We start from the raw sequence: 16,202 nt of genomic DNA, 5'->3' as shown, positions 1-16,202 counted from the left end.
ACAGTGTTCAAGTCAAGTCAACAAACCCCGAGTCCAAGTCGAGCCCCAAGTCTGGAATGTTTTAATGTTAAGTGTTAAATCCTGAGTCACTTCTCTACATCTCTGAGGTCACGTTTGGGTCATAGCATCAAAGACTGCAGCCAGGTCCAGGTCAACAGGTGTGGGGCGTTTCTAAGGCCCTGTCCACATGTAGGCTGGTATTTCCTCCTCCTTTTACAAAAAGAATCGCGCCCTTCCATCTCCCAAACAGGTCATTTATTCCCAGTTACACTGTAATAGCTGTGAATTTCATTTTTTCCTTGTTTGAAGCATTACAGCTCATGCTTTTCTGTTACAAGGGGAGAAAGAGAGGTGTAGTGCTTTGTATTGATGAGCATGTCGCAGCTTAGAACTGGATAGAACACATTTCATTTTAAAAATGGATAGGAAATTTTTAATGCACAGTTACCTCCACTCTCTGGGGCATTTGGGACAACTCCTGAACAACTGACCCCCTTGAGGCTGAACCAGCTGATAATATGTGACTACTTTCGTCCGTATGGCTGTTACACAAGCCAGTCTGGCCCAGCACGGACTGTGGCCCAGATCGGAACACTTCCTGCGCAACTGGCCATATACTTTCAAAGTTAAGGGGGATAAGAGCAACCAGTCCTTATTTGGACTGAGCTTCATTAAGTTGAAATCTGATTGGCTCATGCTGGCTGATTTCACATGAAACTCAAGTGTTTGATCAGCACCATGGACAGCCAGATGATCAGCACCATGGACAGTCACCTGATCAGCACCATGGAAAGTCACATGATCAGCACCATGGACAGTCACATAGTCAGCACCATGGACAGTCACATAGTCAGCACCATGGACAGTCACATGATCAGCACCATTGACAGTCACATGATCAGCACCATGGACAGCTATGCATCCATCAGCTTTTCCTTCCTCTGTACATGAATTTCATCCATGAAACCAAAACAGTGGCTTACTGTTCATTAAAAACCCTTTACAGCCCATTTCAGACCAAAGATTCACAACTCAACAAGTCTGTTTTCTAATGTTCCAGAGGTGGTTTCAGCTTTCTCAACTAAGCTGTTGCTTGAATCAGGCCATCTGATGGCGTTAAAGATAAATGGGAGAAAATTTCTTATTTTGAAAGGTTTAGCACTAACAAATTTTGTTTCAACTAAAACCCTTTTTCAGATAAAACCATGCTGTTAACTTTGGAATCGCATCTATCTCACTTTTGTTTGCTTTTCTTCAGCCTTAAAAACAGAGATTTTCTTTGAAAGAATATTGGTTTACATACGAGATGGATGGAAATTATCTTTATAGATGTGAATGTTGACCCAGATCAGTGTTAGATTAACTGGAATGGAGATAAACTTCAATAGTAGCTGGTAGTTCTACTGTTTTGTATTATACTTTTATTTACTTGTTTTTTATAATAGTTTTGTCCCTTCAGTTTTCTCCATTCCTGTTACCAATCAAATTGCCCATCTGCATTTCATCAAGATGTTGCCTCTGTTTCAGCTCTTCTTCTCTGACTTTTCTCAATGTGCTGTAAAGGCTTTATATAAACTACACCAATCTAAACGCAGGATTTATGGAGCATCCAGGATATGTGGTGACTGAAAATATGTCCATCCTCAGTATCTGATATAACTGTCCGCCATGTCCACCATCTGTTTCTGAGAGCACAAAACAAAAACAGACAAGACGCTGACATCTTAGCATGTAGCTTTTAGCTCTGCCGCCAGCACTGATATGACTAAACACACTGCTACTCATGCTTTCATTTGCTAAATAAGAGGCTATTTTTATTCATCAACAGATTCTGATCATTTGAATTTAGCTCACAATAAGGTCCATAAAAAGGCACAGACAAAACTGCAAATTTGAAACTCCTTGCTACTTATCCATCGAGCAAATGTGCATCTTCTTTCTTACTAAGCCATCAGGTAAATGTGCAACTCTTTGCTAGTTAATTAGCAAGCAAATGTCCAACTTATTTCTTACTTAACCATCAAGAAAATATTAAACTTCTTTCTTAGTTAAACAACAGGCAAATGTGCAACTCCTTACTGGTTTACCATCAAGCAAATGTACAACTCCTCCCTAGTATGCTAACAAGCAAATGTGCAACTTCTTTCTAAGTGGACCATCAGGTAAATGTGCAACTTCTTTCTTACTTAAACATCAAGAAAATGCGCAACTTATTTCTAACTTAACCATCAAGCAAATGTGCAACTCTTGCTGGTTAATCATCAAGCAAATGTGCAACTCTTTGCTAGTTAACTAGAAAGCAAATGATAAACTTATTTCTTAACTATCAAGCAAATGTACAATTCCTAGCTACTTCACTAGCAAGTAAATGTGTAACCCTTGCTACTTAACCATCAAGCAAATGTGCAATACCTGACTAGTTAGCTAGCAAGAAAATGTGCAACTTCTTTCTAAGTGGACCATCAGGTAAATGTGCAACTTCTTTCTTACTTAAACATAGAGAAAATATGCAACTTATTTCTAACTTCACCATCAAGGAAATGTGCAACTCTTTGCTAGTTAACACACACACACGTAATTTCGACCACTACAATAAGATGGCCATGTAAAACTTCTTTCTTACTTAACTATTAAGCAAATGTGCAATTCTTTGCTACTTCACTAGCAAATAAATGTGCATTCCTTCCCACTAAACTGTCAGACAAATGTGCAACTCCTTGCTGGTTAACCATCAAGCAAATGTGCAACTTCTTTCTTAACTATCAAGCAAATGCGCAACTTCTTTCTTAACTATCAAGCAAATGTGCAACTCCTTGCTACTTTACTAGTAAGTATATGTGCAACCCCTACTACTGAACCATCAGGCAAATGTGCAACTCCTTGCTGGTTAACCATCAAACAAATGTGCAACTTTTTTCTTACTTAACTATCAAGCAAATGTGCAACTCCTTGCTACTTAACTACCAAGTAAATGTGCAACCCCTTCTACTGAACTATCAGGCAAATGTGCAACTCCTTGCTAGTTAGCTTGCAGGCAAATGTGCAACTTCTTTCTTACTGAACCATCAAAAAAAATGTGCAACTCCTACAAATGTGTGATTTAATGCTTGATAACCAGGGAATACATATGTAACTTCTTGAAAGTTCAATAAGGTGCAAATGCTTTGTACCTTGATTACATTGCTTCATTTTTCAAATAAACCAATAAATTTAGATTCTACAGGCAAGGTACTCAGCTGACAAGCTGGAATATGTGTAACTTTTTTTTGGTTAACAGGGAAACAAACTTGCTAGTCAACCACGAAAATAAACCAGTCCTGAACTGCCAGATAACGGGGGAATAAATAAGTAATTTCTTGCTGGTTAACCAGTGAGCAACTGTGCAACTTTCTGCTGGTCAACCAACAAACAGATGAGAAACTCCTGCTAGAGAAACACAAATAACTGCCAGGCAAAATGTGCCACTTCTTGCTTGTAAGAGTCCAAACAAATGAGCAAAGCCTTCCCAGTTAACCAACAAAAAAAACTAACATTTAGCGAGCCAACAAATTGGTGATGTCTCGCCTGATAAACAGAGGAAGAATCAGTAACTTCTTGCAAGTAAACCAGGGCCAAATAAAGAGTTTACTAGATATCCAGCAAATGAATGTGTAACATCTTTAACTGGCAAACAAATGGGTCTTCTATACGATTAAACCAGGAAACACATGAGCAACCAGCAGACAGATGTGTAACTTGATGTTAATCTGCAATTAACTACTTTCTTGCTATTTAACCAAACTCTTTTGGTTTGCCTTTTTAGTGTACCTTGTAGTGAAGTTCCTAAATTCCATCTACACATTTTTTTCTCTCCAGAATCTTCTAGCAGCCTCATGTCTGTCTGCATTTGTTTGTAAAGCTTGTGTAAGTCTATGGAAATACATTTGTAGCAGAAACCAGCTGATCCTTTGTCTGTATAAAAGCTTACTGGTACTTTCCTGGTTATTTGTAAAACCAGGTTTCCATCTAACATTTGGTCTGTTGATTTTTTTCATCCCAGGTATTTTATTTTGATATTTATTTTTTTATATTCCTATTAACATGCTTTTTTCATCACATAGGGTTTGTTCTTTGGGTTGTCTGTGTCATAATTTAAATGTGAGAAATAAAGTTTGGACAAAAATTTAAAGTTTCATGCTTCTTTAAAGAATGTAATGTTGGGTCACTATCACTGCTAGTCTCAGAAAAGATTAATTCTGAGCAAATATTTGATGAGAGAAGCAGAGTGGACATTACTAACAGTGGTGAGCTCAGGTGAGATTAAATGTGGGTTCTGTATGTTGCCAGGCAACCAGAGCAGTTGGCAGCAAGATGCACTCTTGAGTTATATCTTGGACTTGTAGTGTTTTTCACAATTAAGTTGACAGCAGATGTTGAAACCTGTGAAAACAAAGAGGATGGATGGTCCAGGACACCTTTGAGAGAAAGAACGGGAAATTTCCATCAAGAAAACCCCAAAAAAGGTGAAAAAGAAGACCTCAGCCTCAACTACAACTCCTGGCTAGCTTAAAAGCTAACAACTGCCAGCAACTGCCATGGAACACTGCCTGATCAACAGGAGACTACTGAATGCTACCTATTGGGGTAGCATGGGGCGGCATGTATGAACACAGGGGCCCGGCGCTCCATCACTACCAGCAAATCAAAGCCCTACACTTACACCAGGACTGAAAGCGTGCCCACGGAGTTTGCATCTTTCCCGATGGAGATTATGCGGCGCTCGGAGACTGACAGGAGGAGGACATGGAACAGCACAACACCTACAGCCCGTTAGGAGGAGGCAGCGATGGCGCAAACAAGCCGGGCTGCAGGCTAGGCTAAGAGCTGCCCCACACAAACCTGTTGTACTGAGCATCTTTCTCCCGGGTGCCCGCTCCCTCACCAGCAGGATGGACGACGTGAGGCTGCGGATTTCTAACCACTGCTTGGACGTCTGTGTTTGCTGCTACAGAGGAGACTGCCAAACGTAATTTTGTTGCATTTTTACAGCGCAATGACAATAAACAACTAGCTAGCTAGGTTTTATTATTATGTGATACAACCACTGCAGTTAAACAGATGAGGAATTGTGAAGTATTTTACCAGTTATTTTACATAGACACACTAGAGCAGATGTCAGTGGAAATTACATTCCCAATTGCAAAAAAGTTGGGTCGCTGTCTAAAATGTAGATAAAAACAGAGGTCGATGACTGTCAAATCTCATAAACCCACACAATAGAACATAAACAACATATCTGCTGGTGAAACTGAGATATTTTAGCATTTCATGAGAAATATCAGCTTATTTAGAATTAATGGGCTCTATGCATGAACTGCTTCTGCATTTGGCATTAGACCGCTCCCACACTTCCAGTCAGGAGAAGAGAAAGGCGTATGATGGCAAAATCGTTGTGGTTTACTCAGTTTGCATGAGCTGCCTGAGCTGACTGTCAATGAGAGTTAAATGAAGATGTACATTGCAGCACGCAGCAACGATGTCCAGAAGTGCTTTTAACCAGTTTTTGAAACATCATTTTAGCATGTTTGGATGTCAAGCGATGATGAAAGAGTAAACACAAACAACAATCAAAACAAAAAACAAAACAAAACAAAACAAAAAAACAATGAAACAGTCAAATTAAGGCAGTATAGGAGGGTTTAGATTCTGTTTTGGCTTAGCACGTATCATTAGGCGGAAGTTGTAAAACGGTCTTATTTTCCACCGAAAATATGCCACCCCCTGCTGTGCATAGAGCCCACTGATCTCATAAAAGTAGATTAATTAATCTCATAAAAGTAGGGACCGGGCCATGTTTACCATTGTGTAGCATTCTCGCTTATTTCAACTTATTTGTTTGTCTTATTATTAAAAAAGAGAACTGTAGCTCTGAATAGTGGTCAAAAGCATCTGTAAATACTATAAATCTTTGATTAATTATCTCTTTAACTGCAAACATCTATTACAACTCTGCATTTGCATGAATCTAATTTCATTCAGTATGTCTCTTTATTGATGATTGATAGTATTTAGGTTAAGAAAATTATATTAAAATGCAGTTAAAAACCTTTATTTGTTGATCTGATTTCAGTTCTATTTTCCCTTCTCTTCCATTCAAGTTTCTGCGATCCCCTAGCGGCCCCTGCAGACCCCCTGGGGGATCGGGAACCCCACTTTGAAAAACAAACTGTTAATCCGGCGGTGAATTATGTGCAGGCGCAAGGACAGCCCTCTAAATCCCATTTCCTCGGCTTTGCACCAGGGGTCCTCCCAGCTACCGTTAATGTTTGTTAGCTGATTTGCTAGCTGGTAGCTACGTACGCAGTCAGAGGTTGGGACAGAAATGGTGTTGGTGTTTTGTATCTGTTGAGAATGAGCCCGAAAGGAGTCAGGTTTGTTCTAATGTTCGTTTATTATACAAAAACAGACGTTATATTTTTTAAATAGCTGAGTCACTTTGGTAGCCAGCGGCTCTGTTTACGCGAGGGTACGATTCATTCCGTAACACCTTTTGTGTCTGAAGCTATGCTAGCTAGCCTCTGATAGGAGCACTTCTGTCATAAACGGAGCAAATCTTAAAGCCGATCTAGATTAAAATCTTTTTTTTTTAGGTGTCAGTGTATGTTACTGATATAGACCGAGTTATTGCAGTTACTCTGGGCTAAAATATGAACGGTTATTGAGGCTAATTCACCATGGAGCACAAAGATCCAGCTTTAAAAAAGACCTAGTTTTAGAACAGGCTCACGCTGCCTGCTAACGTTACCGCCCACTGTGGTGGATTATGTGGCTGAGACAGTGGTTAAAATGTTAGGAATAGTTTATGATTAACCACAACTCCTCTACCTCTGGTTAAACCGATATAATAAATGGCTCTCATCGTTTATATAGTCACTCTTTCAGATTTCCTATAATGATATATATCCACTTAAAGCCTGACAACATTAAACTGCTGTGTTTTTGAATGGAGTCTGGTCCAGCCCTTCTGTCAAAGCTATACTGGAGAATTTGGACCTTCACTGTACCAATAATCAACAATAACGTCAGGTTTACTCATTAGGTGAGTAATAAACTTCCTAACGGTTATTTGAGCCAACCAGATGGACTGAAAGCAACTTGGAGTCAATCAAGTTGCCCATATGAATCTTTGTCTGCAATATTACGGCGTTTGGCGTTAAAATGTTTTAAACAACGTTAGTTTAATAATCTGCCAATGTTCCAGAGGATACAGTCCACTAAAAAACCCCGAGACACTTATTTTTCAAATTCTGGAAGAATAATAGAAGAGTTTTAAGGTTAAAGTCCGCATTAAAGCACCTCATGATGCTGGATGGTCTCTGAGACAAAAATGACAGGTGGTCTAATAAATTTGTTAAGCACTGTAGATTTGTGAAATTTACTAGGGATGCACAATATTATCGGTCAGGTATCTGTATTGGCAGATATCAAAATTGCTGCCGATATTTTGTCTGTCTATTTCAGCATTTATCGACTGTAATTTCTTTTCCATATCCATTAATACATTAGTGGAGTTTTAGGCTGAACCAACAGACCTATGCTAGTTGAGGTCTTTTTCTTTATTTATCCTCATTCTTTAAACTTTTAAGTGTTTTTAAGGACTAAAGTTTGTTTCCTTGGTCATCCTCAACCCTTAAAGTGTGTCCAAAAGGACTGAAATTTCTTGTCAGAAAAGAAAATTTAGATATTAGTATGGGCTTAAATGAATCTGTAAATATCAGCGAGTTGTATATTGGCAAAAATCCAATATTTTGCAACCCTGAAATTTACCATTGGATCAGTTTTGAGTTTTTTTTACAAACCTGTGCCAGCTCATGCACTATAGAGTACCTTTATCCTACATTATAGTGAGTTATTTTTCAAGAAAAAAACAAGCCTATCATTCACCTATCCTGACATTTAGCTCTACTGTTCACCTTTACAATGTGAGAGTTTCATCATCCTATCATGGTCAGTTATTATTTTAGGGCCGTTTCTTTGGGGTCAAAGGAGACGTAAAACTGCATTTTTAGAGTTCTGGGGGAAACAGGAAGTTTGAGACGTTTGGGCTACCGCTGATTGGTTAGATGGAGTGATGTCACTCTTCATGGTTTTGACTGATCTGCACTGATTGGCTAAGAAAAAACCTTCTGGTTCTAGTGTATTACAGAGTTGGATGAAGGTCAAAAACGAAGTGGACCAGAGCAACCATATATGGTTCCCTGCCCCATGAAAGGGTTAATCTCAGAATTCTGATGCAAATGTCTGAATTCTTTAATGTCAGATTTGTGATTTTTTCTCTGAGAACTGCATCTTTACACTCACAATGTGAAAAATAAAAGTTGGACCTCAAAATATATTTTTTTAATGGTCCTTTTCCTCTTCAGTAAGGCTAAGGCTAGCTGAAATTTGAGTGTTTAACACCTACACTTATTTTCCAATTTGGCTGTTTAAATTAATTCAATGAGAATAAAGACTGTGACTAAAATAAAAGGACTTCTTATTCTTTTTAGTGACTAAAAGTTTTTTATGCCTAAAATTAGACTTTAGAGTTGGTAGAACTTGTATTGTAGTTGCTGTGGCATCAAACAGGTTTCAGTATCATATCCAGGTTTAAACTCTGTCATTAAGCCGAGCCTTGGGCGTGCAGCAACATTACTGTGTGGTGAAGTGAGGCGAATGTACGGCTAAGTAATGCCAGCAGCTGTTTGTGACAGCTTTCATCCAGCTTGTTTTAACAGCTGATCTCTGTGCAGGTTTACTCTCCTGCCAGTGTAAGCTGTGTTTATTTGACCGGTGGATGGGAGATAGATCAAGTTTTTAAGGTTATTTTTAAACAGGACGTCGGTTCAGGCAGTGTGGTTTGTATCAATAAGGTTAAAACAAAACAAAGATAGAAGTCATCCACTCTCAGAATCAGCCAATTAATTGATTTCAGTATTCAAAATCAGGCAAACTCCTGCAGAATGTCTAAATTGCGCAGTTATGTTTGTGACATTTATGGTAGAAAAAGAGAAGAGAGACCCCGGCTTCAGACTCATCTCTCTCTCCTTTTGTTGAAAATATGGATGAAGATAGGGCTGGGCAATATGGCCTAAGATTTATTTTTTCTATGCCAACCCCAATTTGTGGTTCTTTAGATGTATTTTCTTGTTTAATATTGAAACATGACGATCGCCCAGCTGTGGTCTGTAAGGGAAATGCTGCATAGTCAGAGATCCTCACAGCATGCCTGTGAAAATGCATTTATGCATGTTGAGAAGAGGGAGAAAAAGCAAACTGGTGCACAAGTGACCCAAATGTTTCTCATTCTGACAGCAGCGACCCTCCAATGTCTAAATAATGTTTGTGGTCACCTGCACCTATGAACCGGTATCAGTACCATCACAGCTAAAATTTCTGATGCTAAATGCATCCTTGTAACACCGTCATAACGGTTTAAATGCATGTGCTTTGTTGTAGAAAGCCACCGTTAGTGTAGCAGTGATATGTGGCAGGCAACAGCTCAAACAATCTAATTGCGATTTTTTTTTTTTCCCCAAATATTGCAATTGCGATTTAAATTGTAATTATTCTTGGGTTACTCTTTTGTATTTTTTGACAAATTCAAGCAATAAATAAGACCATGTGTATTGAAAACAATGAAATTATTTCCAAAGCAGGTAATCCATAGTAGCATGAATCTAAATATGGGGGTGCAACAAGCTTTCAGCTATAAAGGAGGCAGCTGGGGTGGAGGAGGGGAAGCTGAGCTAACTATTTTTGCTTGTATTGCAAATGTGATGTCATTTGCTTTGTTTAAGGGCATTATCATTTTTATGTCACTCATTTTGTTTAAGAAAATCATACATAAAACACAAAAAGGGGGATTTTTGTAAACCATTATAAAAAACATTGACACTTGACTGTTTGCACAATGTGCATAAAATCTCTGCCGCTGCAAAAAATCAATTTATTAAACTGGTATTTTGACACATTTCAAGCTGAATAAATATTGCAATGATTTGCGATTTGAAAATTGCAGCAGGCTATATTGTGATTTAATCTAATTTGTGATTAACTGCCCAGCCCTAGTCCAGACGTCAGCTGGGTTTACTCCAGCAGCTGTGTGAATAACCCAACATCACACACTCATGCTGTTATAATTAAGCACAGTAAACGGGTAAGTTTTGTTTAATTACAGCTACTTTAACAGACAGTATGTCAGTAATGGCTTACTGATCACCCCCAGAATAGACATGCTAACCAGAGGAAAGATGGTCTTAATCAGCTTGGTTGAAACTGGATGTAGAAGGCAGGTTGATGGTTTAGATCATGGGTGTCAAACTCAAGGCCCGGGGGCCAAATGCGGGCCGCGGTGCAGTTTTACCCAGGCTGTAAGATCATATCTTAACTAGAATTGGCCTGTTGCTGTGAGGTCTGCAGATTTCCCCTGGTATAAAAATGTAAATTTAACTTTGAAGATTTAAAATAAAACCTTGTTAAATTATAAAAATCTGAAGAAGTAGAGAGTAGTAATAATTAGATAAAAAGTCAGGAATGAGGGGAAAAAATTAATGTGTTTTCATTTCATATTTTCATTTTGCATCCCAAGAATATGACTGAAACTTAGGATTTTGACTTTTTATTTCATATTTTGACCTTTTAAATTCACAATTTTTCATTTTAAATCAAACCTTGAACTTTTAAACTCCTAACTTTTACTTTTAGTCCCATGTTTTCACTTTTTTAACTCCTAATCGAGAATTTTATCTCATATTTTGGCCTTTAAGAGTCACAATTTTGAATTTTATCTTCTATTTTGACTTTTAAACACTGGGGCACTAGTGTACTGTAACATATTATGACAATCATCACCAGGCCTAATAAATTACTTTTCAGCTAAAACATGTAGATGTTTTTCTGGTCCAGCCCTAATTTGACTCGTTCTAATTATCATTTAATAATGTAATCCAGTGTAGTCAGTCTTATAATGTTGATTCTCAGCATGCAGTGTGGTGCTGCTATCTGATTGGCTAAGCTTCAGTATGAGGCGTTTATGAGGGAGTAGACTGTGTTAATAGTTTTCCAGTTGTTGACATTAGGAAGTCATTAAAGTGGGCGTAGATGCTGATTAGTCACAGCGGCTTCATTGTGTTCATGAATGACGCTCAGTCTGACCACCATGCATGCCAGGTGGACTTTATCCTTTAATGCAATGATTTATCATTATACTGCAGACCAGTCTGATGTGTCCTCTCAGGATGTGCAGTTATATGTTTTATGATGGAAAACTTGAATGATAAAAGATGATTTTAGAAAACAAAATTGCTCCAAAAAGTAGGCAGTGGTGGTTCTTTATTACCATGTCTTTATGGTTTAACACAACATAATAGATAAAATAATAGACAGGTTATTGTTGGAGAGTTTTAGACCTTGTTTAACCGGCTCTTTCCTCCGCTGCTTCCAGGGATGACCTGACGACATCTGACTTCTTCAAACTCTTCCTCCATCACCCCAGCTCCGTCGGGTAAAGGCTCGCCTTCATCTCTGCTACATCCGCTCCAAGTCTGCTGGACCCGCCACGTTTCCCTTCTACGGCCCCGTATTAAATCAGACGCCATGTATTGCCTCCAGTGGCTCCTTCCCGTGCTGCTCATCCCCAAACCGCTGAACCCGGCGCTGTGGTTCAACCACTCCATGTTCATGGGCTTCTACCTGCTCAGCTTCCTGCTGGAGAGGAAGCCCTGCACCATCTGTGCCTTGGTCTTCCTTGCTGCCCTCTTCCTCATCTGCTACAGCTGCTGGGGCAACTGTTTCCTGTACCACTGCCAGGATGCCGCGCTCCCGGACGCCGCCCAGGATCCGGCCATCGTCGGCACCTAGGAGAGAGGGATGGGGGCAGGAGTTTAAGAAAAGGAGGAAGGGATGGAGAGAGGAGGGTGATACTGCCATGCTGGAAGAGCGGACAACATGTTAGAGACGGAAAAGACCGCAAATACTGAAAATGCTTGGCCAAAAGAGGTACAAGAGAGGACGAGGGCTCGCTGTAAAGAGACTAGACGGAGGAGAGGAGGCGGACACTTTGTTTGAGGAGACATTTATACAACAGGAGAAGAAGGAGGAGACACTGAGGGAAGGAGATTACGCTTTCCTTTCTAGCATTTGATTGAAAACGGGCCAACAGACCATAATCCCACGGTGGTAAATGTTCCTGTGGCATTGCTCCAAGATTATCATGTCACACTGTAAGATTTTAGGTCATCTGTCACATAAACAGGACTACTTTTAGAGGTCATAATTTCCTGATTTAAAAGCAACTAAAACATTATAGATACTTACAATCAGACCACATTATGACCTGTCAAAGACCATCAGTTTTATCCTGTTTGATAATCATGGTAAGAAAGGCTCAGGTTAATAAAAAATATCAGCATTAATTTTAACATCAGTTATCTGCTTAGCCACTTTTTTAACCAGGAAGACTGACAATAGAAACAACAGTTAGGATCTGGACCTCAGTTAACATCTGTTTTATACGTTCAGGTAAATATCCTTCATGCTCTGGCGGACGGGTTTCTGAGATTACTGTCAGATACTGTGATTTAAGACAGAACTGTGAGATCAGAAGCAGAATTGTGAGATTAGGGATGGAATTCTGAGATTACGGGCAGAATTTCAGGATTAAAGCCAGAATTCTTAGATCAAAGACAGAATTCTGAGATTGATTTTGGAATTCTGGGATTACTGTCAGATCCTGAGATAAAAGGCGTAATTCTTAGATGGGGTGGAATTTTTAGTTTAAAGTAAAGGAAAAAAAAAACGTTGGATCTATTAATTTCTTAAAAATAAATCAAACTTAATGACAAAAAAAATTTGAAATTTTTGGGATTATAAAAGTCATAAATTTGCATGAAACCAAACCTTTTTGAGTTTAAAGTTGTACATTTTGACAGTATAAACTCGGAACTCATAAACTAAATGTTACATTTAAGCTGTACCAAGCTGAAAGAGGTAGTTGGAAAGCTCCAGTTTGCAGAAATCACAAGTATTTTATTATTGTCACACTTAAACATAGAACTTGATGAGGTTTCTACTGCAGGACAAAGAAACAGGTTAATTCAGTCTGATTTTCTTCCACATAATTGGCTATTAACTTTAGAATCTCAAAAACTTTTAGTCTTGTCAAGTTCCAAATGCCAAAATAATTTTTTTTGTCAAAAATAAGACATTAATACAAAAATATATTTCAAAAAATCCTGCATATTTATGATCATTTAAACCAAGAAATTTTGAATTGTTTTTTTCTTGTCTTTACAAACTTTCAAACTCAAACGTGTTTAGTTTTTTTTTTTTTTCGAACTCCAAATTTCATGATTTTTCTTGTTAATTTACACATTTTTAAACTCCAGACTTTCAGGGATAGTAGTTCTATATTGAGAACTTTTTGAACTCAATTTTTAGTTTTTCTCATGAATTTAAGACTTTTCACCCTCAAAAATGTCTTTTTTTCCTTTAATATTTACAACTTAATCTTGAAAATATTTAGTGCTATCTCATGAATTAATGCATTTTTGAAGTTCTAAATTTGGAGGTTTTCCCTTTAATTACTTTTCAAATTTGAAAATTTCTGTATGTGTCTTGTAAATTGGTGACTTTTTGACCTGCTAAATTTGAGTTTTTCTCATCAATTGAGGATTTTTTCAAACTCCAAAATTTAGATTCTTTTCATTTTCTGAAGTTTTAAATTTGAAAAATTTGAGTTTTCATTTTCTCATAAATATACAACTTTAAACTCAAGAATTTTCTTTTTTTTTCGTTTATTTTAATGATTTACTTTCATTTATACAAACCTCTTAGAATACACCACCATTTATAAATACTCACAGCGTTTCTCAGACTACGTGCTGTTCTTCTCACAGATTTTACCAGAACAACCAGCTTGTTTTATCTGTCCACCAGTAAATTTATTTCCTTTATCTGCTAAAGTGAACCTTCTGTGCCTAATAAACGCTCCTGTATTTTTTTCTTCTGGCTTATGTGAGACAGTATTAACAAGGAAAGTAAATAGATTTAAAGCATTAACTGGGTTTGGTCTAAACAATCAGATTTTACTTTGAAGGCCAAATTGCCCAGCCCTAACCACAAGATTTAATAAATAGTAAAATAATGGTATATCAGTGTGCTTATGCATGGTTATGACAACATGAGTGAGAAAAGCTGTTAAAAAGGCACAGTTAGCCTGTTAGCTCACAAGTATTGAGTTAAAAAAATTCAGCTTACATCAACTCTCTATCACTTCTAAAGCACAAATACCAACAATCTTTCTTTGTGCTAACTTTTCTTTGTTCAGCAACTTTTGGGAAAGTTGCCAACTATTCCAAAGTTGCCAACTGTGGTCTACTGTTTAGCAAAAATAGAGGGACAAAGGCCTGAGCTTCACCAACATTCTGTCTTCTGCCTTTGATGATGTCATCTTCTTAAACCTTTGATCAGCTTTAGAAGGATGATGTCATCAAAGCTTCTAAAACATTCCATCCTTGCCTGTAGACTTAAGTTCAGTCAAATGGTATCTGATCATTAGAAAAGAAACGGTCTCCATGGTGACACCAACCTGGAATTAAAGAGTATGACATGATATCAATGTTTCCCGCCTTGACTTCACAGGAACATGGCCGCCGCGGGAATATAAACACCTTAAAGTCAGTATTCCGGTTCCTTTTTCCCCCTTCTTCCTAAAATAGTCTGTAGAAAGCTTTCTCCACCTTAAACTGCCAAATTCTCACACAGCAGTGTTTACCCGTCACCAACACGCCGCTGCAGTTTACCACAGACTCTGCAATCCAGGAAGTGTTAACAAAATGTTTGCATCTCTTAAGTTTTTGCCCCAAAGTGGGAGGGACAAACCCTGCCGCCATTATGGCTCTGCCCACGCCACACACTGGACAATCACTAAGTATGCTGTGAATAATTCCTCCGGTGACGGTGAAGAACTGCTGAGAAACTGTCGGTCTTCTTCGCCCTCGCCGTGCTCTCCTCCTCCTTCTCCTCCGAGCGGACGCCCCTACAGACTCACCGTTTTCGTTTCTTCTTTGCTGTTTTTCTTCCGTTCCTTTGTTTCTCGTGCATGGGTTGCTGTTTAGTTTTTCACAGATTTTAAAGATGCTGAAAGTTTCCAAAGGTTAGAGAAATCCTGATGTGTGCGTGCGTGAATGAGAGCGAGATGTTTGTTGTGACACGCTGATGAAGACGTGGAGACACGGGGTGGACACGTGGTCGGTGCTTCCAGCGACACAAAGCAATACAGAGTTCAGCTGGTCCAGATGTAGTCACAATCAGACAGTGAACGCCGTCAACCCGTTTCCCCGTGTTTCTCCTCGCCTCGCGTTCTGCTGTCAGACACTGTGAGTGTGGGTGTGTGTGGGCTCTTGTCGCAGTGCTGAACATGCTCACTGCTGCGTTATTGCTTTGGTTTTAATTTAAATAAAGTTTTTTCCCTCTCAAATGTTAAAAAGTGTCACCTTGAGTTAATTATGGTTATAATGGTTGTGCCTTTTGCAGCAGATAGTCTGATATTTACAGTTGATTTAGGCTGATATTTACAGCTGATATAGACTGATATTTACAGCTGATATAGACTGATATGTACAGCTGATATAGACTGATATGTACAGCTGATATAGACTGATATTAACAGCTGATATAGACTGATATTAACAGCTGTTATAGACTGATATTTACAGCTGATATAGACTGATATTAACAGCTGATATAGACTGATATTAACAGCTGATATAGGCTGATATTTACAGCTGTTATAGACTGATATTTACAGCTGATATAGACTGATATTAACAGCTGATATAGGCTGATATGTACAGCTGATATAGGCTGATATTTACAGCTGATATAGACTGATATTTACAGCTGATATAGACTGATATTTACAGCTGATACAGACTGATATTTACAGCTGATATAGACTGATATTTACAGCTGATATAGACTGATATTTACAGCTGATATAGACTGATATTTACAGCTGATACCGACTGATATTTACAGCTGATATAGACTGATATTTACAGCTGATACAGACTGATATTTACAGCTGATATAGACTGATATTTACAGCTGATACCGACTGATATTTACAGCTGATAAAGGCTGTGGTGTATCTAGTGAAGTGGTCAGTGACTGTACTGGAT

General features: G+C 38.4%; 1 protein-coding gene across 1 annotated transcript; it reads left to right on the top strand.

The window, feature by feature from the left end:
• Positions 1–6,273: 6,273 nt before the first annotated feature.
• On the top strand, positions 6,274–15,499 carry LOC121506864 (bladder cancer associated protein). Its single transcript, XM_041782830.1, has 2 exons — positions 6,274–6,410; positions 11,465–15,499. The coding sequence occupies exon 2, from the start codon at positions 11,617–11,619 to the stop codon at positions 11,878–11,880; it is 264 nt and encodes an 87-aa protein (XP_041638764.1). The 5' UTR covers positions 6,274–6,410; positions 11,465–11,616; the 3' UTR covers positions 11,881–15,499.
• Positions 15,500–16,202: the final 703 nt, after the last annotated feature.

The sequence above is a fragment of the Cheilinus undulatus genome, linkage group 3, assembly GCF_018320785.1.
Source record: "Cheilinus undulatus linkage group 3, ASM1832078v1, whole genome shotgun sequence".
NCBI lineage: Eukaryota > Metazoa > Chordata > Actinopteri > Labriformes > Labridae > Cheilinus > Cheilinus undulatus.
Note: the sequence above shows the minus strand (reverse complement) of the source record. Positions and strands in the feature narration are given on the sequence as shown.